General features: G+C 44.6%; 1 protein-coding gene across 1 annotated transcript in view; it reads right to left on the minus strand.

Moving 5' to 3' along the window:
• Positions 1-23,554, minus strand: part of ABTB1 (ankyrin repeat and BTB (POZ) domain containing 1) — a 25,663-nt gene extending 2,109 nt beyond the window's left edge. The window contains exons 1-11 of the mRNA XM_009321050.1: positions 23,475-23,554; positions 23,288-23,350; positions 22,133-22,188; positions 20,980-21,124; positions 18,889-19,048; positions 17,912-17,957; positions 16,782-16,898; positions 11,634-11,749; positions 5,470-5,568; positions 4,695-4,862; positions 1,454-1,654 (exon numbers count right to left, since the gene is read on the minus strand). Coding sequence (XP_009319325.1) covers positions 1,454-1,654; positions 4,695-4,862; positions 5,470-5,568; positions 11,634-11,749; positions 16,782-16,898; positions 17,912-17,957; positions 18,889-19,048; positions 20,980-21,124; positions 22,133-22,188; positions 23,288-23,350; positions 23,475-23,554 — 1,251 coding nt within the window. The remainder of the gene's footprint in view (positions 1-1,453; positions 1,655-4,694; positions 4,863-5,469; positions 5,569-11,633; positions 11,750-16,781; positions 16,899-17,911; positions 17,958-18,888; positions 19,049-20,979; positions 21,125-22,132; positions 22,189-23,287; positions 23,351-23,474) is intronic.
• Between the last annotated feature and the right edge of the window lie 1,609 nt (positions 23,555-25,163).

A 25,163-nucleotide genomic window follows, 5' to 3' on the forward strand; every position in this document is an offset into this window, starting at 1 on the left:
ACACTTTTGGAAAATGTCTTGCAACAGGCAAGACAGTGGGCGCTTGTGCCCAGTTCAGAACCAGGAGCCACAGATGACTATCCCCACCATGGCTCTCAGCCCCACCACCAACAGCTGACCAGCAGATCACAGCAAGGCAGCTGCTCTGTTCTGCACCCAACCTGACAGAATCAGGTCACCCATGAATGATTTTGCATCAAGTTCCCCAGGAACATGTGGTGTGCTGAAGGGTGAGAGGCAGCTTCCGTCTGTCTATGCTACCAAACTGTGCCTGGGCACGGCAGGTTGCTGAGCCCTGCTCTATGCTACACACTGCCAAAATCTCTCCCTGTTGCCATCATCAGTGCATCTCTACAAGATGCTGGCAGCTGCTGATGTTTGAACAGCTGGGGTGGCTCCATTTGTGCCAACACCCTTAGGAAGGCACATTGCCAATGCTGGGTCTGAGGACTCCCACTCAGGCTAGAGAAGGGGAATGCAAGGGGAACACACAAGTAAAGCCCTACCTTGCCCGATTACTACTTGGGATATTCATTCAGCTTTCAAACAATATCCCTTTGTCAGAAGCCAGAATCTGGGTGCATGCTGATGTGTCTATCATCCCCGAGCTATACACTGAACAAAATAACAGCCCCAGAATAATTTCCTATGCTTTTTTCACACGCCAAAAAGAATTTTACACCTTTCAAGCTGCAGGTGAAAATGTTACATTCCCATGTGAACTGTACAAGCCATTCATAAAGATCTGTCTCGGAATAAGAACGCCCCATAGATTCTAGTTTATCCTTCTGTATGGAAACTTTCTCCATGAGTCCTGAAACTTCAAGCTATTATCACTCAGGATTACACTTAAATAGAGTCCCATAAAGAAAACTTCAGTGTTAGATTCATTACTTCTGGCTGTTCAATGGCCAAATTTCCCCTGTGGAAACCACTACTGTTAAGATTTGTCATCCTGGAGGACAGTAGAGATCACATTGATTACTCCTTTCTATAGCATTATGCCAGGAAGAACTCCCTCCAGCAAATGCTGAAAAACATTTCCTGCACACCCCATTGGGTTCTCCAGGCTGCAGCTGGTGTATTCAGGCAACACCGTTGTTGCTCTGAGCATGGTGGCTGAAAGCTCAGTGAAAGTCACCTGCCCATGGCACTTGCAGAACTTTTTGGGCAGGTTTTTCACCCCACAGTCCACAGGGATGTGCTAGACAACCACCAGCATCTGGTGCTTGCAGCGACATCAGGTACTGCCACACTCTTCACCCCCTGTCCTAACTCACCATGTGCTTTGCTACTTAACTGCTCCTCATTTTCAGAAAGCACGTTAAACCAGAGAGGGCAACCATTTATTACAGACCAAAATGCAACCATTAACTCTGTTGTATCTATGGCTCACTGTGCAGTTAGATTTATGGGCACATGTGGTAAGTGCAGCAGGGAGTGCTTCTGCTACCTTCTCGATGATCTTTGCCATGTATTCAGTGCACTGGTCCTCCAGCCGGGTCAGCTGGAACAGCTTTGCAATCCTCCAGATGCTGACAATGTTGTCCTCATCAAGGATCTGAGCCAAGGTTCTGCCACAAAGGCGCTTGAGCCCAGGCAGCAGGTACATGTCTGCCACGCACAGCACATCGTAGGCATTTTCCGGGGACAGCTGGCAACGGAAAGAGGGGAATTATTGTCCAGTCCTACCCACTTGTCTCTGGCAAACTGCCTTCTTCTTTTGTGTCTTAGCAGATATTCCCTAAAGTGTTGTTTGGTCCATTACCGGACAAGTGTTAACATTACTATGGAGAGACAGGAGCTCAATCTTTCAGGGCTAGGTCTTGCACTCAGTTACCACAGAGGAGTTTAAAATGCTGCAGTGGCAGTTTGCTCAGCACAAAGCAAGAAGTTTGCCATGCTGCAGCTAACCCCTCTAGCTAAGCACAAAGCAATGCTGAAACACTGAAGTACAGTTGAAAGCTGGCTGATAAGAAGTGTTTAATGTGGCAGTGGAAGGAGGTAGCTTTTACCAGAGGTACTGAAAGCCCTTCAAAGAGACAAATGGAACAGACTGGCAGAATAGAACACCTTGTCCCCACTAGGACCTTTCCTCCCATTTTGTACTGCTGGACTTGCATTTTGTGGGAAACATGCAAAATTCTCTTGAGTTCCTTCCTCAAACTGGCTCTGCTAACTCAGCCAGCACAACCTCCCTGGCACAGGGATACGCCCAAGGACAGAAAATTGCACCCCAAATAAACTATAGGTGAGGCCCAACTAGGTAAGGAACAGGCTCTGCACATCAAATACTACTGGAGCTTTAACAGGCATTCAAACTGAACTAAATTCATGCACCAGATGCTCAAGCTTACACTGTTGTGAATGATCTTTAACATTTTCAGTCTCTTGAGCTAGAGACCCACCCTCCCATTTCCCTCTTGGGTATTTTTGCTCTTTACTAGTGATCTGAGGATAAAAAATGCTGTAGATAATGCTGGAGACGCCACCTCCAGCTTCACTCAGTCTCCTCCCCGTGGCTGGGCAAATCCTGTTTTAGTCAGCCATCTGCGTCACTAACCTGGAACTAGAGCCTCTCTTTGCACAGTTCTGTTCCTGCTAATGTGAAGTGCAAAGAGCACAGTTACCCACATCCATTTTAACAGCAAATCTGCAGGATGCAGTATACCCTGTCTGTGGAGGAGGCGACATCACTTGCATCTAGAGACCAAGCCACACTGGTCTAGATTGAGGAATGGTAACTGGTGCAGCGTGGTCCACTGCCCTGAAAACTGGTTAGCAGCAAAAACACTGCTGTCCACATCTACACATGTGGTTGCTCACTCTTACAACTGCGAAAGGCTGGTTATTTATTCTCCTACAGCTGTCCACACCGCTGTTTGGAGAGACTACTCACAGCACATCTCAGCTGTATAACACCCTGCAACAGCTGTGCAGAAGGATCCAAGATGTATTAGAGGCATGCCATGAGTGCTGTAGTGCCACAGTGGTGTATTAAGCTCTTGGGGTTATTAATCAAGTGCTGCTTTGTCCTTTCATAAGCTCCAGGAACCTCACAAGTTGGAGGCGTTTTGAGTCAGTACTATTGATGGCAGCAGCTCCCAACTGCTTGATCAAGGACAAACCTCGCAAACATTCCTCTAAAAGCTCCCCTTGAGCCCACACAAGTATTCCGATCAGCAACTTCTCTTTCTGCCTGGAACCTGTTCTGTCCTCTGCACACACTCTTCCCTCCAACTGCAAGCATTGTCACTACTACATGGCAGAGAGGCATATAAATCCTTCGGAAAAAGGAACGTGGAACTGGGAGTGCTGACACTTGGCTGGAGAAACCCACAGCAGGGAGAACACTCCACATATAAGTGTGGAACTTGAGCTATATTCCTGTTTTCCTGATCATTTTTCCTGGTAGTTTTTCATGACAGATGAACTCTCTGCAGAAGCTCATATCTTGGCTGCTCAGTCTGAAATCCAAGCTAGTTTCTGTGATGGCACCATTCTGCATAGAAAACATATGAGCAAGACCCTTTCAACTCCTACATGTTGCTGTTGGTCTGTCCTCCTGCTCCAAGTCCAGACAGGGCAGCTGAGACACCCCTTGGAAAGGAACGGCTGCTTGGGAAACATCCTTCCTGTAAGACATCACAAGGAAGGCAGGCAGACTGGAGAGGTGCAAGGGAACAGGGTCACGCTGCAGTGCAGTCACAAGGTCAGGAGGATCTTCACAACCCCAACACGCTTCTTTCCCTCTCTGCCTGCCCTTTCAGCGCGTGGCTGAGGGAAGAGTGCAGGCAAGTGAAGCATCTGCTCTCCGGCATACCAATGGCAATCCTGCCGTTGCTGCCTGCTAAATACATTTCCCCCTACCGCACATTCCCTGCTGCTACCCGGAGGTGAACGGATCAGCAGAAATAAGGTCACAGCTGCGTGCACTCTCTGTATGTGGCACCTAACCCAGAGCACAAATACTGCGTGGGAGAAGTGACGCTGGCAGGTGCAGCAGCGTCTCTGATCACTGCCCTAATGCCAGAATGTGTTCTGGCATCTTGTAGCTAGACCTGCTGAAAGCATTTGCCACAAAACCAAAGCAGGAAGCTGCTTAAACGCTGAGATTTGCTGCACCTTCCATTAGGCTAAAAACTAGGTGGGTTAGGGCCATTTTGTTACTGCTTGCTGAGCACAGCAAGGCGTTGGCCTCCCAGTGGAACCTTTGCCCACCCCAGCAATAAATAACAGTGGAAATAATGACTTGCTACAAATGGAAAAGTGGGCTATGATGCCAAGAGTAAATAAGCCAAATCTCTCAACCTTTCTACATCTCCAAATGTGTTCAATCTGCCATCTACTGGCAGCTGCTCACCTTATCCTTCCACAGAACCCAAGAGGGAAATCTGCAACACCCTGCATTTATCACGCCAACATACAACGTGCAACCTAATTTCCAAATTTTTGTTATGGGATGAAAGACTAGGGATTTGATTCCCGAATGTTATGCACATAAACTAGATCCCTGCCTGGCTAACAGCAAGTCCCTGAGTGAGTTCCTGAGACAGAAGTGAGGTAGCAGAGTAGGGCAGTGGGATTTAAGTAACCACACATACACCCCACCTCCAGATGCTGTAGGAAAACACTGCTGTGAACACCTCCAGAATTAATCAGCACAGGAGGAAAGGCTCCATGGCTGGCCTCACCTCTGTATCATCACTGTAGATGTAGTAGAGGACTCGGATGAAGATGTCTTCTGAGATGTTGTGGAGAGTCACCACAGGGATGCTGGGCTGTGTCTGCAGCTCCTCACTCTCACTGAAATGGTCTTCAAGAAGGGCTTTGAAATAATCACTGCGACCACAGAAAAATGCCTGGAGAGGGAAGACAGACCAAGACACTCACATCTTTCTCATTGCACCAAGTCAAACAGCACTACCAACCGGCTGTCGGAACAGCTTAAAGATATTTCGGAAGTTCAGACTCTGTAACTCTAATTGTCCCTATATTTTGAAGCTGCATCTCCAACACTTTTCCATACTTTATTTCTATCCATGCCTATCCTCAGAACCAAAAAAACAATCTGTAAACTTAAGAGATTCAAAACTAGCATGGCATTAGGGCAGAGTTTGAGTTGAGGTTGGATTTCAAAATCCATTCTTACTGCTGTTTACTTGCAGATCAAACATTCCCCTCTCCAGACACTGAACTCGCAAGCTGGCAGTAGAAGATTTTGCAGCTGTGAATGTTGTAGCTGAATCCATAAATTTATATCCTCACCTCTGCGAGAAAGGCAGGGTTTGCTGTTTTGTTAAATGCTTTAAATATAGTTTCCAGCTGCAATAAGACTTTTGGTTTTCCAGTTGATGAGGCAATGCTGCTTCTGCAGAGCATATCCAGCACTCGAGGAGTGGGGGAGACAGGTAGACTAGGCTCAGGGCAAAAAGGGAGGAGAATGAAGTATATAGCACAAGCACATACCTTATGGCACAGAAAGTTGTAATCTGCCACCCGGAAACACACGTCAGGACAACTGTTAAAGTTGTCAGTGCTGTCAAACGGCAACTCCCCAAAACCAACCTAGGAAGAAAAACCAGAAAACCCTACCTTTCACGTTCATGCTCTAAACATGCTCAGGGTCCCGACTTTGGACTTCTTGATCTTCCCAGAAGCAACCATCCATTCATTCCCTCACCACAGTGCAGAGCACCAGAGATGCTCTGAACACAGATTTCAACGTGAGGAACTGAAGTCCTTGCACTCCTGATAGAGATATTCCTGGTACAAGTTACAGCTGCCTCCCTTATCCATGGAAACTCCCTGACCCTCCATACACCTCTGGAAAGCATTTCTGTGCCACCTAACAAGACAGATAACCAAGTGGAGGTGAAGTTTACTTCATGTAGTGGGTATCATAAGCATACTAGAGCTTAGGACTAGCCCTTTACTGTGTAGATGTAGACGTAGATGTAGTTACATATAGATTACATAGATGTATACAGCAGTTTGAAATGGTTTCGCTACAATTACTGCCTCACTTGAATAATCCAATGTTTCTAAAGCACATTTTAAATTTCTCATTTGATTTGCAGCCAAAGATAGTGTTGTTGCAGTATTAATACTCTAGTGCATTATTTTTAACACCAACACACCTCCTCCCAGTCCCACATGCCAACAAAGACAGCACACACACAAAAAAAATCTGTTAGCCTTATGTTATTTTGAAGTGACACTTCCAAATATTTTCACTTTCACCTTATCCTATATACAGGGTAATTCAATTGTAGAAAAAAGTTTATGTTCACAGTGATGTAACCAAGACAATTAATCTAGAAACAAAATTTTCCCCTGGTTCTTGCTTTCCAAACACATGCCCCTAAGCTGCCTGGGCCGAGGAGTTTATTACCGCTGTCTCTCATCCAGGAAAGCTACATCCCAAGTTTGCACCTGGGAAAACCCTGGGCTGACCATGAAGATCATTCTCCCAATCGCAGACTACCTAAGCACCATTTCCAACACGCCTGCCTCCATCCTAACTGAAAACAACTGACTTTCAGCTTTACCGAGGAGCCAGATGACTCCTCCCTCCCAAACTAAACAAAGACATGGCCTGCAATACACTGGGTTGGTGCTCAGCCAAGCTCAGTTCGCATGCAGTGGGGTTTCTCTCACAAAACAGGTTCTAGGATGTGGCAAGGCACCAAGCTGGCAAAAGCTCACACCGCCACTGAACATGGCAATCTGGACCCATTTGCCAGGCTCTTTGTCTGTCCACAGCAACATTTGGCAGCTTCTGGTTCCTAATCACAGGAGAGCATGCCCAGTGACATTCAAACTGTGCGCGTGGCTGCCACAGTAATCCTGCCTCTCCATAGCACCTCTCCCCTGCGAGTCCTTCCCCAGGGAGGAAGGAACTCCTCTCCCAGAGGAGATACAGCAATTCAAGGAACACTTCCCACCTGATCTATTACCTGCTTTTTATACAGCTGTAACACAATGAGCACCTCCAGCATCAAAGATGAGATCAAATCCTCCCAGTTGTAGATTCCCCAGGCTGCTATTTTGCTGTTATCTGTGTCTCATGTTTCAAGGCAATGAACAAACAGCAGTCTGGGATCTGCAGCCACACTCTCTGTGGCTAGTAGTTACCATTACAAACACTAGTAGTCATGATCCAACTGCCCACTGTTTCCCCACCCTATGCCCACAGCTTCCATGTCCTCTCCTAGAAATTCTGACATGACTTTCAAGGCTACAACTTTGCAGGCACATTACAGGTAAAACAAACCTAGAAACAGGCTTTGATAAGATGCCACTCTTTGTAGCACAAGAATTTTAACTGAGACATAAACTCCATATCTCTTGCATGCATCCCTTCTTTGCTCCCCTTTCATTGTCCAAAGGTAAACCTATAAAAGGAATCCATCCCTCTGGAATGGACATGGGAGTTTTGTTTGTCTCCTGAATTACAAACTCATCCAGGCTCAATTTCCTGCTTCTAGCCTTGCCTGGTCCCCACTCCGATGCTCAGGTTTGCAAGGTCATTTCCAATTCTTACTACAAAAGCACGTTCATGTCTTTGTCTCTCCTATTCAGCATGAAGTGGCTTTGCAGAATTTTCCCTTTTACTCCCCTTTTAAGTCTCTACTACTTCTACTCTCCTCCCTTGTCACGCTTGAGGAATTTCATCTCCCTTTCAGGGTCTCCCTGCAGAAAACTGGCTTATTCCTCCCACCCCCCCCATTCAGGCAACCTCCTTAGCATACCCCTGTGCACACAAAGCACAGCTGCCAAAGTTAAGTATGTTGCCCAGGAAGCACAAAACGGTCTAGCCTACGAGGTGCAAACACATTCACAATAACTCATTCACCATACAGAAATATTCTCAACAATTCTATAGCATAAGACTGCTTGAACATTCTCAGGATCTTCCAGCCATCGCATGTGGAGGACCACATCTTTGCTGCTACAAATTTGCTATTGGCACTTAAATAGAAATGTTGCTGGAGGCAAAAACATACAAAACAAATCAGTGGCAGCAATTTGTACCTTGGCCAGATTATCTCAGCAAGAAAACTGTAAATAAATTACAACACAAAATACAGGGGTTAGTGATCCAAGAGAAGATTACCAGCCCATAACCAGATGCAAGTGGATTAAAAAAAAAAAAATAAATCCAGCATGTTGTAAATAGTTCAGTTAATCTGCCTCTGCCAAATGGGCAAAGCAAAGCACAGGAATAACTGCCATGGACAATCACGCTACACAGGTGTGGAGGCAGACAAGATGGAACCCATCTACTTGTTTCCAACTGTTCTTTCTATGCATTACAAGACTTAGCTTTACCCCAAAAGTGACAAATGGTCACATTTCTTTGCAGCCACACCAAATGTCGATACAGATGGAGAGAACAGTTTTTATTTCATGGCAAACTCTGATCCTTTTAAGTCTGATTTCATCTTGGTTTGGAAAATAAGATTTCAGTTAAAAGGTAATGAAAAACCAGCTGCAAGGAAATGATGTGCCTACAGTCTCATACACTGGAAGCCCTGGAGTCTCTAACTCAGAGGTCACCTGGCAGACACAAGATGAAGAGCTAGGCAGACAGACAGTGGAAAGCCACATGGTTTTTGACAGTTGCCTGGCTTTTGATGGTATTTTTACTTAAATCTGTCACTGCTAAATTTATTGCAACAAACCAATTATTTGTTGCAGTCAGAAAAATTCTGGCCATTCCTAGCTTAAAACAATATAGAGACAACAACCACACTTTTAAAAACAAACACTGAAGGAGAAAGGGCTTTAAAGTATAAACAGGAATGAGAAACAAGATACCAAGATTATAAACGTGTTTAAGAGTTCAAAGAATACATGGTTCTCACTCTAAAAACTAATAATGAACCATGATTGAATATAAAATATTGTTTTAAGTCATATAACATATTACTGAACTATGAAATTGAGATGCATAGAGTTTTCTGTATCACTGAAGTATCAAAGACATTACATGCAAATTATTTTTTTATAGTGAAACAGAAAGTTGTATACATCTCCATTTCACGTAATATGGCATTACATGACATGCAGCAGCTCAGAATGTCTCTTGCCAAATTCTGGAAACGCTGGCTTTTATCCAGAAGCCGAATACCTATTTTGTTCTGCATAGTCTGGAAAAAAATGTATGTTTCTCTTGAGAACACAGATGTTTGTACATGGTGCCCTGACACGTTAGGTTACATAGTTTGTATACTATTCCTTGTATGGCATCAAACACTAAGAATGAGGATGTGCAATTCCTCTGTCCCAGAACAAAGATGCCTAATTCACAGAATTTAACAATTTGAAAACATTAGGATGAGATATAAATGGCAATAGGATGAAGAGCTTTGTTCATATATTCTTTGTAAGTTAACAAAAAAAAAAGACCTAGAGAGAGAAAAATGGGAATCTTTTAGAATTGATCAGGCTTAAACAAAGCACTCACATTTGCACATGGCATACAAATTCTCTAGTGAACAGGCGTGTGCCTATGCCCTCTTCACTTTTACAGCCATAACAAGTCTAATGCTGCTGTAACTGCCTTTGTTCTGATCTATGAATATAGCAAGAAAAACACAGCTCACAGAGGCATTCACAGTGCAGTGTGCTGGTTTTGGCTGGGATAGAGTTAATTTTCTTCATAGCAGCTCGTATGGGGCTCTGTTTTGGATTTGTGCTGAAAACAGGTTGATTACACAGGAATGTTTTCGTTACTGCTGAGCAGTGCTGACACAGAGTCAAGGCCTTTTCTGCTCCTCACCCCACCCCACCAGCGAGTAGGCTGGGGATGCACAAGGAGCTGGGAGGGGGCACAGCCAGGACAGCTGACCCCAACTGACCAAAGGGATATCCCACACCATATGATGTCATGCTCAGCATATAAAGCTGGGGGAAGAAGAAGGAAGGGGGGGACGTTCGGAGTGATGGCGTTTGTCTTCCCAAGTCACCGTTAAGTGTGATGGAGCCCTGCTTTCCTGGAGATGGCTGAACACCTGCCTGCCGAGGGGAAGGAGTGAATGAATTCCTTGTTTTGCTTTGCTTGCGTGCGCGGCTTTTCCTTTACCTGTTAAACTGTCTTTATCTCAACCTGCGAGTTATCTCACTTTTACCCTTCCGATTCTCTCCCCCATCCCACCGGGGCAGGGCGGTGGGGGGGAGTGAGTGAGCGGCTGGGTGGTGCTTAGTTGCCAGCTGGGTTGAAGCCATAACATGCTGTCAGATGATTATATTATTCCAAGTTTCATATTTTCCTTCCAGCTCCTATTCTGCATGAAAGAATTAAAAAAGGGAAGTGTTTCTAACCCTTGAGAAGAAAAGCTTAGCCTAACAGGAACGTGCCATCAAGGTCTGAGAAAAAGCAATCAAACAGAAAGCATTCTTTTTATTTGTGAAGTGACTTAAAATTTATGTAAATCTCACTGTTTTGGGGCCCACGATCCTTTTTTTAATTCTTGGGGAGGTAAATCTGACGCTTACTTATAGTATCACCTCCTTTTAAAGCCCGCAAACATACAGAAAAGCATATTGAAAGCCACAAATAAATGCACAGTTATTTGGGGGAGGCAGGTTATGTAGGAAAGATTTCTGCATTGGTAGATGGAAACTTGACGGAGAAAACCTCCCTCTATAAAGTGCTCAGTACTCAGAGAAATATGTCTGCCAAAATAATAAAACACGCTGGCTTATTACAGGTAAGAAACCTTATCCATGCACACGCACACGCTTTCTGCACCAGGCTGGTCTATTCGACAGGGCACAAACAGAAAAAAGGCAATAAACTTTGCTACATCACTCAGTCATACAATCTCTGGGCACAGCAGCCACCTAAAATGAGTTCACATTATTAAATTCAGTGGTTGGTACGAGAGAGAGGAAGAAAAGGACAGACATAAGAGCAAAGTGAATCTGCTGATATTACAGAAAACAACAGATGCAGGGAGAACGAAGACCACTAATATTTATCCTGTTCTCCTGCAACTAGGAGCGAAGATCCACATATATGAGCCTAACTAATAATAATGATGGTATTTTAACACAGTGATCATCAACCTGTGGTCTGTGGGCTATTTCTAAGGGCCAACAAGACGTAGTTATGAAAAGCAAATCTATTGCCAGTCAGGTTAAATTCGCTTCAAAGGGACTCATATTTCTGCTGGAAATATTTTCAGGGTTTGAAAGCACCTCTCCACTGCACGGTGTCAGTTCCTAGCAAGCAAGCCCAGCAAGCCATCTTCCATCCATACGTTCCTTTGGGTACCAATGTCTGCTGATAAAACATTTCTGATACTCCAGAAGGACAGCAGAGAGAAGGAAAAAGAGCTGGGGGTCAACTCTTGTCCCATTGTCGTCAATGGGGAAATCCCCACCAACCGCATGGCAAGGGTTTTGTTTACAGACATCCCTGCTGGGGGAAAAATCCAAGGGAAAGGACCAGCACTGACAGCCTCATTAAACAATTTTACAGCCTTTCCAAGCAATACGAGGCTTTCAGCATTTGGAGCACCAGCAAACAAGCAAGCACTAAACTCAAATGGAGAAAATGCGACAACACATGTGAACACATAGCATGCCCTGCAGATACCCAAAGTAGTATAAATGCTCCCTACCCGCAGTTCGGCCGGCAGGGCGCAGTCTGCTAGGAGAGCCAGATCTTCCTGCAGCTGGCAGTTACCTGTGGGCTCAATCGTCAGCACTTTCACACAGGTCCCTGGCTTGGAAGAAACTGGAAGAAGCAAAAAAACAAAAAGAGCAGAGAAGCCTAAATTCCTCTACAAGCATTCTCTCCCATTTAGAGAAAAGAAAGACACTCCAGAAAAAAATAGGTATTATTGCTGTTACTGCAGCTTTTACTACAAAACACATGCGATTCCTCTATGTAAACATGCATACAGCACCCCTCAGTACAGCTGGTGAGCAGGGCTGGAAGGGGATGCATGTATTGTTGTCTCTCCTTGAACCTCCACTTAATTCCTTGTGCTGGAATATCAACTGTGGCAAACACAGGCATATTTCAAGCCCAACTTGCTCTCTGCAATCCTTGTCATCAATTATAGTTGAGGACCGTTGATCAGCCTGCCCCTGATCCCTGTAGGAGCCGCTCACACAACGCCTTCCCCAGCCAACCACCCCTACTACTGACAGTGTCACCTAAAGTGAAGCCTATGCCAGGGAGTATTTAGTTAAAACAAAGCTGCTTCCATGCCCCTCTGCTGGGCCACATGCTCTCATGGGTCCTGTTTCAGCTGTGCCATCCTAACTTCACTCCAGGGAATAAAGGAATTTATTCTTGTTTAGGTAATAAGTTTGGTGCACCCGAGTCTGTCCTCTACTCTCTACCTGTAGATCCCCAAAGCACAAAGACCCCCAAAACACCTGGACTCCTGAGTGTGCCTGTGTTGTTTGCAAACATTAAATAAGCATTGCTACCACCACCAAAGAGATCAAATAAACCATACAGAGATGGCAATTTCATCTGCCTTTTTCAGACCTAGTGCATCTTCCTGTCTTGCCCTACCAGCCTACACAATTAAACAGCTTGATAAAGGGGAAGCAAAATACACGATCATACTTTTGTGGTCTTGCTATGACCAAAGTTGCTGTGGAGCTCACTGAAGCCAGCCCCCCTAACTTCAAACGAGCAGCAGCCCAAAGTACGCCCAGCTATTGTATTACAATACCGCTGCCATCACAGCCTTTCCTCTTTCTGGCCACCTCCCTCCCGCAGTTCACTACCGCAGGTTTGTTTTCAGCTCAGCATGCTTTGGGGTGAGGACTGAGCACGTAAGACATTCAAGAGTCACTGGCATATAGGGAAGCATGTGAAAAAACACAGAGCACCACTGGAAAATGCAAAGTTGTGGTGAGGAAGGCTTGAGATGCTGCTGGGAGCCAGAGAGGTGCAGAGTTAACTCTCAAGGATGGAAGAGTTAAGCGGCCCCACGCTGAAGCGTTCAAAAGAATTTCTGGCAGGTGTGATTCACTGCATTAAAACCCCTCGCAGGTGAATCACGCCACCTTGAGACCTCATTTTTCCTGACATTTTGCACAGCATTACATGAGCTCCATCAGATGACTCCACTGGGTCGTGGGCGAAACAAGACCATGATGTGCCACAAAACAAGTTCTCCACCCCCTCCCTCCACGTTACTGCTGTACCCTTCAGATATGCCACCACTGTACCTCAAATAGGCTGAATATCCCAGAAAGATACTGGAAAGGGAAGGGTAATTTACCAATACAAGACAGTCTGGTACCAGCATTGCTACACTCAGAGCTACACCAGCAAGGAGACAGGCTGCTCTATTAGCACTAAACTTCAGACAGATGACTTCCAGGGTAAGTAAGCCAAGAGGAGACCTGGCACCAACACAAACAAGGCTGAGTGCATTTTCTCAAAGAGCCCTGTCCACTTACAGACCAGCGTGAGAGAAGGAAATTTCTCACTGTGCAATTAGAAATTCTTTACAGCAGCGAGAATCATTTATATTTGTGTAATGCCTGTTATAACAGTTGCCAAATCAATCAGGCTCTGTAAGTGCTAATGGACCCAGCAAGTTTTAAGCAGTAGTCAAGAGAAAGTGTTCTTCTCTTGGGATCTACAAAGCATCTGTGCACTTTCATAGTGACATGAAAGAACAGTGATTTGTCTGAGAAGGACATCTATCATGAAACATTTCAGACACTGCATCTCTCAAATCCAAGAGCACAGCATTTGGTATCACAAGCAACTCTCTCCTAACAGAAACACTAAAAATCGAAGTGACAGAACAGGAATAAGCTGTTGGCTGCAAGCAAGCAGCAGGGACCATCACCTCCTTGCAAGGAGTAGGAATGAAGGGTTTTCTGAAAAGAGCAACATAAACAATGCAAGGAGCTGGAGGGAATAACCCAACTACGGTTGAGAACGGAGGATTTTGTCTTTCTTCCCAGTCTAGCCCAGCTGTATAGCACTGAACGTCACCTACCAATTCATCAGCTGCCTTTGTTTCCACTGCTCAATACTTCTTTGTAGTCTTTTGTTTCAATTGAGCCAATGCACCACAAAAAATAAAAGCCACAAAAAACCCCACCAAACTCCCAAACCTTTCCAAAATGATGCCACACTCAGATAGCCGCCTTACACATCCTCCTCCCAATGCCATGACTAGCTATAACCACAGATTCTGTACACCCAGTGCCTCTGCTATGAAGGCAAGCATCACAAACCTTGCTCTCAACCTCTTTGCCCTAAAACTTGTAGAAATAACTGCAGAAGATTTATTTTCAAATACCTCCACTTCTGAAGGAAGGATTATGGCTTAATCTGGACAAACCCTGTCTGAGCTCTTCCAAACACTGCAACAGTTTTTTCTTGTTATAGCCACAATATACACGTGGGGGAAGATAAGCAAGCATTCACACTGAAGTCTATCTCAGCTGCAGCAGAAGGCACTGGGTCATCCTCTCCAGGGTTTTCCTAAACTACTGTCTGTGCATGACAAGATACTAAGTGCTCTTGAAATGCTGCTTAACTCTAGATAATGAGATTGCAGAGACTGCAATTATCCACTGGAGCTGCACAGGCCTCAGTTCACGTTGTTTTATTAGGCACGTCTCTTCTTTATAATACAGATGCAAGACATGACCCTGCTCTGCAGACCTGAATCAGCTGTCTATTCCACAGAAAGCACTTTGAACAAGCCAAGATACCTAATGCACTAGAGGGAACACAATGCCAGACATGGTATGAATTAAGATCTTTCCCAATTTTTAACTTCTATAATTCTTATATGTATTATTTTCTGGAGAATCAAGTTTTCCTGGCTTCCACATGAGATCTGATATGAGAAACAAACATTTAACAGATCTATCAGCAGTTATGTCTATTCACTTGAACCCAAGCTGTCATAAATAAGATCAAGCCTAGTACTTTCCATCAGTGCTTCACACCACCCATTGATTATGTCTGCTGTCAGACCTTAGAAATGAAGAACAACTGTTCCCTCCCAAAGCACACAGAAATTAAAAACATTGTCCAGTGCCATCCAGGAAGTTTGTATCATCACGTTTGCAAGTGGAGCTTGTATCTGAAACTCCCAACCAACCTGAAACGTTGCTTCACCGTTTTCCATTTTTGAACCCCACCAAGAACTCAGCGTTTTTGCAGTTCATGAATTTAACTACTGGACTTCACGATCCTTAGGTTGCCAATGACATGCTATGCAATGGCTTCAGACAGCTAGCAAACTATCCACCTTATTTTCCTCCCACAATCTAATATGAGATTTTAACTGGATGTATTAAGGTGGAACGGTCACTTCCAGGGTCTCAGCTAGACCCTGGGAGAAAAAAAGAAAAAGAAAAAAAAGGAAAAAACAGGGTGGGGCGAGGGGGCGATCTCCAGGATCTCACTGGATTACTCTGATATCAAAAGATGCCACAAGATAATTCTGTTACCTGATTGTCTGAGTAGTTTTTATTTTCTAGTCATGGTATTCACCACCACTCCCCTTTTCCACCACTTATTTAACACACAAACTGATATCTTACACTACTTGTAGCGAGAAATCAAGAAATGCATTTCTCATCTCTTCAGATGCATGCTTACTTTTGTGCTTACACGACTGAGGTAAGACTTGTCAAACAGCTTCCATGACATAAGGACTTCCACCCTGGTCTATGTGGGAACAGCTCTACTGTGGTAACCTAGTACCCCACCACCACCAAACAATTGCACATGCCTAAGTGGAGACATACATATGGTAATATCTTCCATGTGATTTGCAGATGAGGAATTTCTTGAGCCAGAAGTATTGCCTCTATCTGTTAAGCCCTGCAACTTCAGGAAGCTGAATAATCAGAACTCATAATTCAAAAGGGAAAGGTGGAATAGCTACACCCTTACCTCTCAGATCAAGGAAGAAGATGCTATTGACTTTAAAACTACAGACTAGATTCTCTTCTCAAACCAAAATTAACTTGACTGAAGTAAAGGAGTTAACTCAGAGCATGAAATGAGAATCAGATGTTTTCAGCCTGAAGGTTTTGTTACCAGATAATTTTTTTTTACTTAATGACTAACACCGCTTTGCCCTACTTGTGCTGTTTTGATTCTTACTCACGTGTCCTTTAGCTTGAACTAAGGAGATGAATGATAAACTCCAACTGTTGGTTTTCATGCAATAAGCTGATGTCATGATTAGATCACAAGCTCTTTGGATAACAAAAAGCCCTTAAATAAAGGATTGCATCATTTAAGGTTTGGCACATACCTGTGTTATAAATACACACATGCTTTCAGAAATACTTCTCTGCTCTTAAAAAAGTGTTATATCTCTCTCCGCATTCATTTTGAGCTGATTATCAAATGTTTTACTTTGGTTAGGGGTCAGATAAATGCAGAAAAGGACTTTTAATTGTACATATTATATCTCCCGAGGGATTTAAACAAGGTCTCTGCTGAAAGGCACTTCCCAATATACCCTACAGTGCTCCACTGAATGTCTGGCAACCACAGCAAAGTCCTGCTGCCATGGCTGCTCTACTATAATGAAAACATTCAATATAAATGATAAATAGGCATGTGTCAGAAACCACCACAGCTGCCCTACAGAGAGCCCATGACTGAAAACTATCATGCAAACATGGGAATTCCACAACAGAATCACTTTCTGGAAGCTCCAAGAGCACCATGAAAAATCCACCACCACACTTTCCTCCTTCTCCCTGAAAGGACACACAGGCACAGCAGAGACAACAGCAAGTAAAATGCTTACCGAATTCATAGACTTTTTTACATTTGGTCTCCAAATCATCTATGAGGTCCTGCAGCCGACACTGCTTGGCTAACCTCTTGCAATCATTTACATATTCTACGTCGATATCAAGACGACCTGCCAAGAAGAAATGCAGCCAGCTCTTTTAACCCATATCACTTAGGTGTAAAAATGGAAAAATCAGGGACTGAAGACTTGATGGCATAGAAATTCAGTAATTAGACACACTGCCTCACTTCTCAGTATCCAGTTACAACTAAGTCCAAGAAGCTAAGACTTGGTACCCCACTGCCCATCACTTTGATGAATCTTAGTCTGGCATCTGATTCACATTCCCACCTTCCAGTGTCTACCCGAACAGCTTCATTCAAGAGGCCAAAGAGCGAACAGGCTTATACAAAAGATGTTTAATTCCCCCAGAAGAGAACAAAAGAGCAGCACAACAGCAGCGTGCATGACTGCCACCATTGGCTATCTGGCTTAGGGCAAGAAAAGACTTTAGGCCCATGAGCTGTCATCCCAGAATCTTTTACCATCACTGAAAACCTGGCGAGGAACATTTCTAAAAACACTGGACTGGGGAAGGAGAGCCTTGAAGATAAAGTTATTTTCTGGCACCACCTCCTGGCCAGAAATAGTTCAGCATAGCATGCCTACAATACATTTGGTATTTTCATAGAAGGTTTAGGATCAACTTCTGTTCAGAAAAAAATATTAGAAAGTAGTCAAATCATTCAGCGCACACTCTCAGGTCTGCCAGACTGAAAATGTCCTATGTGGGAACCTGGTTTTTCACCAGCTTAGGGTATTGTTATCCCAGATGACAGATTTACCTTCCTTAAGTTAAAAATGCATTCTACACATCCATCCAACCAATCAACCCAAGCTGATTTTTTTTAATTGACTGTATAGTTATTGGCAGGACAACAACTGGCAAAAGGTGCAAACAACTTGGAAGAGATGGGGATTGCTCACATTCTCCCTTTCTGCCAGCAGAGAGGATGTGTTGGCAACTCATGCACCCAAACACGGCTGGCTGCAAGCCTGTGCCACCAAAACAGTGCTATGGCAGAGGCACAGACAGCTGCCCCCCAGCCGTGAATACATACACTAGACAGTAAGTAATTTACCTGTGTATAGATACTGCAGAAGAGAGCCAAAGGCTGCTGGATTAATCTAAAATAAAACATGAGAAAGTTACCTTTAGAATTGCCAGGAACTTAATAACAAGCTTGAAACTTGCCTGAACACAAACATGATCCTGAACAAGTCGAAAAAAACCCCACTTAAATAGCAACTCACACACTGCACCTGATTTCCTTGCTCTTCGCCTAACTAATGCTGCCACTCCACCTGGCTTACACAGCTATTTAAATGTATCAACTGATACTAATCCATGTGCCTAGGGGGACAGGACCTGACTAATGGAGGTGCTCCAAAGACACAGTTGTAATACAGGCTCTGTAAAATCCAGTCTTTCACTGGTTGCAAACATTTCCATCTCTTCTTAATTTGAGAGGAAAGCCATGTTCTTGTACAAAGAGAAAGGAGAGACATTAAGCAATGTCCTGAGAAACTGGAAGTATGTTTGTCACGAGAGGTTTTGCACAGCCACAATCAAGCTATAGAAACGTATGCCAGAGTATTGGTGATTAATGGATGGAATGCACTTATGGCCTATTTAGTTCTTGCTGCAAAGGCAACAAAAGGGACTCAATTAGTGCCAATTATGGAGGTGGTCTTCACTACAGACCACCTGTCCACCAGGAATTAGACAGACTCAACTCATCCCACAGAGGAATCGTGATGCAGCTGGCAGATGGTAACAGCTACCTGCTACTGCAATTAATTAATTAAGATATGTTTGAGCCCATGACAGAGGGAACCAAGGGGAAGTACGCAGTCTACAGCCTTTTGTTATCCGAATAAGATGCTATTTTATTGCATTAAGTGCCTCCACGAGCCCCTCTCCTTGACTAGGGTCATTCTGAGCTCCAGGAGCTATTCGCTGTGGAAGTTCACCCTCAAACTGTCCTTCCTACTCACTTTTCTCACCCAGATGAAACAGGAAAAGAAAGGAAAGAGCTGGAAGCACAGCCTCGCTCACCAGTGGATGCTTCAACACTATCATGTTCTTCCCCTTCCATTTGGTCTCAAACATTTCCGCAAAGTAGGCACTACGAGCACTGAGAATACAGCGGTGAGCACAGAAGGATTTGCCATGAACAATGAAAACAATGTCGCTTTGGTAACCCTGCTCCAGCAACCTGTAAGGAACAAAGAGAGAGGAAATTCATTGCAGAATGAGAAAGGAGAAAATGGAGTAAAGCTAGTGGGGGACATGGTACAATTAGGTCTAAATGAACAAATACCTCTGGACATTGCAGTCTCTCCCTGCCCAGTTAGAAGGCCAGCACAGGGGCTGGTACTTCACATACTAGACTGGGATCTCTCACTCCCTGCAATGACTCAGAGAAGTTTCATTAGTGCAAGAGGAAGGCTGGAGAATGAAACCTTCCTGACTGAGGTGAACCCCTGAACACAGGGAACAGATTTTAAAGAGGAACTAGTTGCTCCCAAACACATCTCTAAAGGTTAATCCTGCTTTTAAATTGTCAGATGACAAAAAGCCCTCCAGAAGCACACACTTACAAAAAGAATTACTCCACTACAAAGTAAGGTGCAACTTTCCTGCTCTCTGGGCACTGTCAGTGTGCACGCTTTAACCATGCAGCAAATTGGAGAGGACTTGATGTCACCCACCCTCAGAAGAAGGAAGGATGTTACAGGCATGAAATGCAAGCAATTACCACATCAGAGATGAAGTCCCGTTTATGACTGCATGCCCATACCCTCATTCTTTAAAAGGAAAAAAACCAAGATCGCTACTTCGAGAGTTTACTGCAGCCATCACCAGTGCTTCCTAATGCCCATGACCCCTTGCGTATGTACCCTCACAAACATGCCCAAGAGGTCAAATCAGGCAGACATCAGGCATTATACTCCTTCTAGAGAGCAGGACTGGTGCACAGAAAGGTGTGGGGTCACACAATGAGATTATGTCAGAGCAGGGTCTTGAATGCTGATCTCAATCTCCTGCCACTAGAACATCCTTCCTACTAGTGTCTTGCCCAAAACAAAGCAGAAGCACTTGGGTGTTTATTTTTTGCCCCCTACTGTTGCCCTTTGTTTCAATTTTAGTACAAGATCTGTTTGGAATGAGAAGCGGAAAACAGCACATTTTAGTTTTCACGTGCGCTCAACCCTGCACCATCTGAGCCACAAACTCACTAGGAGAGTGATAAATCACCCTGCAAAATTCTACTTCCCTGAAAGGCAGAATCTGATTTTACTCAGATAAATGAGTTTCCTTCCTCCCCTCTTTCCCCATAGCTTCAGAAATTAGGACTCTATAGTAATGGGAAGATGGTCAGATCTTTCTAGGACTTATTTGCTCTCCAATTTTGAAGATACAGATGCTGCAACCTTGTTTGTTTGTTTGTTTTAACTCAGTCCAATGGGAAAAAAAAAACAAAAAACAAGTCTGTGTAATAACATCAGAACCACCAGGGTAGAAAAACAGCAAGAAGAGATTGACACTATTCCTCTACTCCTAGAACAAGTTAGGCTTCTTCTCAAGCTCTAGGCTAAGACTACAAGGTGTGACAGGCAACTTTCAGAAACATCTTAAAATTAACACATTTTAATGAACAAAAAGAAAGAATCGAGCACTGTCCCTGTAAGTCAGTTTGAGGCTTCTTAAGGGGCTCTATCTCAGAAATGAGACACGTATTATCACTGCTGGAAACCTCAGCTCGTGGGCTATAGCACTTCAGGTCTGAAACTTAATTTCAGTTGACATATTATCCTAAATCGCTGATGTGATTTTAGTGATCTCATTTTGGTTTGACAGTCAAGGATGACAGTCTAATGCTTCTGCATTATAAAGACCAGCTTTCTGTTGACTCTGGAGTCTGTACCCAAGTCACTGGAGGCTATATTTTAAATGCACACATACCTGGAAGTCATCCCTTAGGGCACAAAGGAACATCCCTTAGGAAGCTCTACATGCCCAGGAATGAGATAGGGTACTGATCAGTTGCCTTTCAAATCTGCCCTTAACAGAGAGCTTGAATATCCAGGTTAACAGCTACGGATGACAGAATGGGTTGCACCTGGAGCTGCCTCATCTGCTTACCGCTGTAGGAAGACATCATAGTAGTCTCTCTTCATGCACTTTGCCGTGATCTGTTTGTACTCCTTCAGCAGACGTCGGATGGCATCACTCAAAGCTCCATACAAACAACGTTCCCCATCAAAAGTGTTTGCCTCACATTTTGCTCCTGCAAAATGAACACAGGTACATGCCAGCAGGCAGAGTTACATCTTTCTCAAGTGTCCCCAGATGGTCGCTAAACGAGTATGACTTTTGGCTGGTGACATGTTTCACTGTGATCTCCTATGCTACTGAGCATATTTACAAAAACTAAGCTCCCCTTACATGTGTATAACCTAAAGCTGTTCTCCCATAACAAAATCCCTTTCTGAAGAAGTCAGGACTCATTTAAACTGACCCTGGTAATAAGTCTCTCAGCATGGCTCTAGCAGCGTTCTGGGAAGAAGAATCTCACTGTACAAAGAGTACAATCGCTTATTGGACTTTTAACAGCTCCTCCTAAAAAGCATTTCTGCCTTTCACAAGGCAAGAGATGCCTCTTTAGTTAGACTCCGCTAGAAATTTGGAAGGCACTTGCATTTTGCTATTTTAGAATTACACAAGTGGTTGATTAAGATGCTCTGAATGCAGTGGATGAGACAAACCTTTTGAGATTTGACTCTGCACTCTGATTCCTCTGCCAGAACACAGAACATCACCACTACCTAAGGGAATTTGGGTGCTGGGCAAGCGCTTTGCCTGGAGAGTTTGTCTTGCTTTGTTTGAGGTTAGTAAAAGCCCTTGCATTTCACCTTTAAGTCCTGTTTACAAAACAAGGCTATTGGAAAAGTACAAGAAAGTTTTACACAGACAGTTCTTCAGATGAAGTACAATTCTTACATCAGCATACTCCCAACAGCAACACACTCTCACAAAACATCAGCTGTGATTTCAGAAAGTCATGCTGCTTTGAGCCATCACAGAAAGCTTCCCTGTAGCAAATTCAAGCAGCAAATGGCCTGCAAAAGGGACCACAAAAGCGTGTCCAGGGCTCCCACTGCAGCCTGAGATCGCTGATCAGATGGTTGGTTGTAACAGAAGAAATTTCCACGAGGGACAGCTAGAAGGATATACAATCCCTACGGAGCAGTACGGAGAAAGCTACTGCACCCATAACCAGGACACTTTTGCTCACCATTGGCTAGAAGATAGCGTACAAGCTCCTCATGTCCACAGAGGCAAGCATAATACCTGACAATAACAAGAGAAAGAAAATTAGAGATACGGTAGGAAGCAAAACTCAGTGTTTGGGCACACCACAGCATGCAGACCTCAGCACTGAGTCATCCCTGAGAAGCTTAGAAGATTAATCCTTCATAGGAGTGAGGAAGTGCTACCGAATAGCATAGAAGTCTGACCCCAGCAATAGACTAAGCAGGATCTGTTCCCAGGACTCCGAGGCACTGCTGTCCTGCAAGGAGACCTCAAGGTCCCAATCTGGGTTCAGCATCTTCTGTTGTACCACCAGCTGCTGAATCCATCCTCATTTTAATGGAGTTCATTTCATGGGCACTCGGCAATTCCACCGAATTCTCCAAAACACTCCTTGCTCCTTCTGTTGTCAGTCTGACTGCTGCACGCTATAACAACGAGGGAACAGCACCCACACCGCATGTACAGCAAATCCACCCCTCAAAGTCTTACTTACGATGAGTTTCATTTTCTCTTTCACAATCTAAGCCTTTCATGATTCTCTTTCACAAGGACCTCAAATTGTTTTACAAACTAGGAGAATCCTGTAACGTGCATTGCAGCAGGCAAATGTTAGTTTACCTTTACTTTGGCAAGTTATTCCATACTCTAAATAGATTGCAGATATCTAAATGCACTTTGGAATTGGTATGTGGGGAGATAAAAAGCTCACACCACTCTCCTCTGCACCAGCATGGGGATTCCTCACTACCTACTGCATGTTTACAGCCTTGCCAGACAGACTGTGATCCCACAGTCACTTTGCATTTCACCAAGCGAAGCCTTCACCTGAAAAGACATGCTAGAATGCCATAGACTTTGAGGGGGGAAAAGCCTAATCAGGCCAAGAACAGACTGCTTAATCCAGGTAATTTGGTCACAAAATTAACCACTCTTCCGAGCACTACTACAGCAAGTTCAGTCAGATGGGGAGACAAAGACACATTTAGCACAGCACCCGCAGACATATGAAATCTCCCGAAAAGCAGAACCTGAGGCGTTTTGTAACAGTGCTCCTAGCTGCTGATGCAGAGAGAGCAAGAGAGCTCTGAAAGCCCTCCCCTCCCGCCCAGCCAGCGCTCTAGGCTGCAGGACTCACAGAGGTGTACTGTCCCATTTATCACGGACATTAATTTCCACATCTCGCTGTTCAAGAAGGTATCTGGAAGAAAAGGGAGAGCAAAGTTATAACTTTATGCAGCTACTCATTCAGTCACATTCTCCTCGTTCAAAAGATGTAACTTTGAGCTTATACAGTAAGTTCCAAAGGTATGACAAGATCTTACATTCGACTCGGGGAGCTGTCAGCTATGGCTGAAGGGGCATCAGTCAAATCCTCAACCCAAAGAACAGCGTTCTGCAGCATGGCTTGGCAGCTCCCTTCAATCTTAAGTGGTGCACATGGGGAAAGAGGGGAATCAAACCCACCTCCTGCTGACCCCTAACAGGGTAGCAATCACAAAAGAAGCTTGAGCACTTCAGCAGTACCTTCACATTCTCCAACAAAGCTCACAGCCTGGATGCTTACAAACAAGTGGCCAAGTTTACAAGGCCAAGGCTGGACTCCCACCCTGCTGTGGCTTTTCTTGCCACAAGTAACATCAGTGTCACTCCAGACTGCTCTTAATTCCTGCCACTTCCTTGTCCTGCACATTTAGGCTATATCAAATGCTGCCAACGCTCCCTCTTTGGCACCTCTAGAAGCCAGGCTTTGCCTTGGACACAAATCTCCTACACAGCCTGGCTCTTGTTATAGCCTGTCCCCAACTACTGCAAAAACCATCTCTCCTAACCACATGTGAAAGTCCCTCACAGCCTTCACAAAGATTCTCAAGTTGTTTTTTCTCATCCACCACATCAGTCTCCCCTTTCATTCCCTCCGTCTTTCCTGTCTCAAACTTCAGGTTCCTCTGACCACATTCGAAATCCCAAGCAACTCAGCTCCCTTCTGCTCAGCCCCATGTGGTCAGTTTGTCCCCTCTGCTTTGACAGCATTCCCAGACCAATCATTTCTCCACTATCACTTCTATGCTCGTCATCTTAAACCTCTGCAAGGCCACCTGCAGGGCCCCTCCTTCTACAGTAAACCTGCAATTTACTGCCTGCAACGAACTGATCTAAAATGAATCAACTGGTAACAATGTTTCCCAGAGCTCATCTGTCTGCCTATTTGTCCTTCGTTAGCGAGCACCTTGAAACAGAGGCTCCTTCTGATTATCTGGGAAGATCCACATGTTGGGAACTGGAAGAATCAAGTAGGATCAAGAGACGAGCAGCATTCTTAGACTCAAACCATGAATTGCAGCAGAAGAGTCTGTTGTAAACTCTGGGCCTTTGCATTACAACATCCATTCACCCTACAGACAACAAGCCCATCTGACTCCTGATCCGAAATCACTGCAGCTAAGCCATACTGCTTCAATACGAGCAAGGAGACTTGACCTGAAATTTAGCAGCCCGGTATTTTTCAGAGGTACTGCCACAGCCTACAGCACAAGGTGTCTAAATATTTCCAGGACGATTACTTTCCAGAGATCTAGCTTCCTACCAATGCAAATACAGTTTTCAACAGCAGCGAAAGAGCAGCTGAGGAGAAGAGACTTTTGCAAGGACATCTGCCATAGACAGCATTCATGCCAGTGAAGTGCGCGATAACTGCCCGATACTCAGATGCCCGAACTTTAAGAAAACAGGCAAACCTTGTACAAACCTAAGAACGCTAGCAAATTCTCAGAGTACGCGGGGGGAAAAGCCAGGCGCGCTTATTTATAAACGAACAAACTCTCCTTTTCACACCTCAGTTACCTGCTGGCACCGCGGCTACCCTAGAGAGACCCAAGGCTGCGAGAGGCCGCTGGCCTAGCGGCCAGGGGAAGGCCGGGCAGGGCTTCTGGCAAATACGACCCGCGGCCCGGCCCTGGGGCGACCGCAAGACCGTAACGCTTCCCCCGGGCGCCTAAAGCGGTTAGAGGCAG

This window comes from Pygoscelis adeliae, unplaced genomic scaffold (assembly GCF_000699105.1).
Source record: "Pygoscelis adeliae isolate BGI_AS28 unplaced genomic scaffold, ASM69910v1 Scaffold453, whole genome shotgun sequence".
Classification (NCBI taxonomy): domain Eukaryota; kingdom Metazoa; phylum Chordata; class Aves; order Sphenisciformes; family Spheniscidae; genus Pygoscelis; species Pygoscelis adeliae.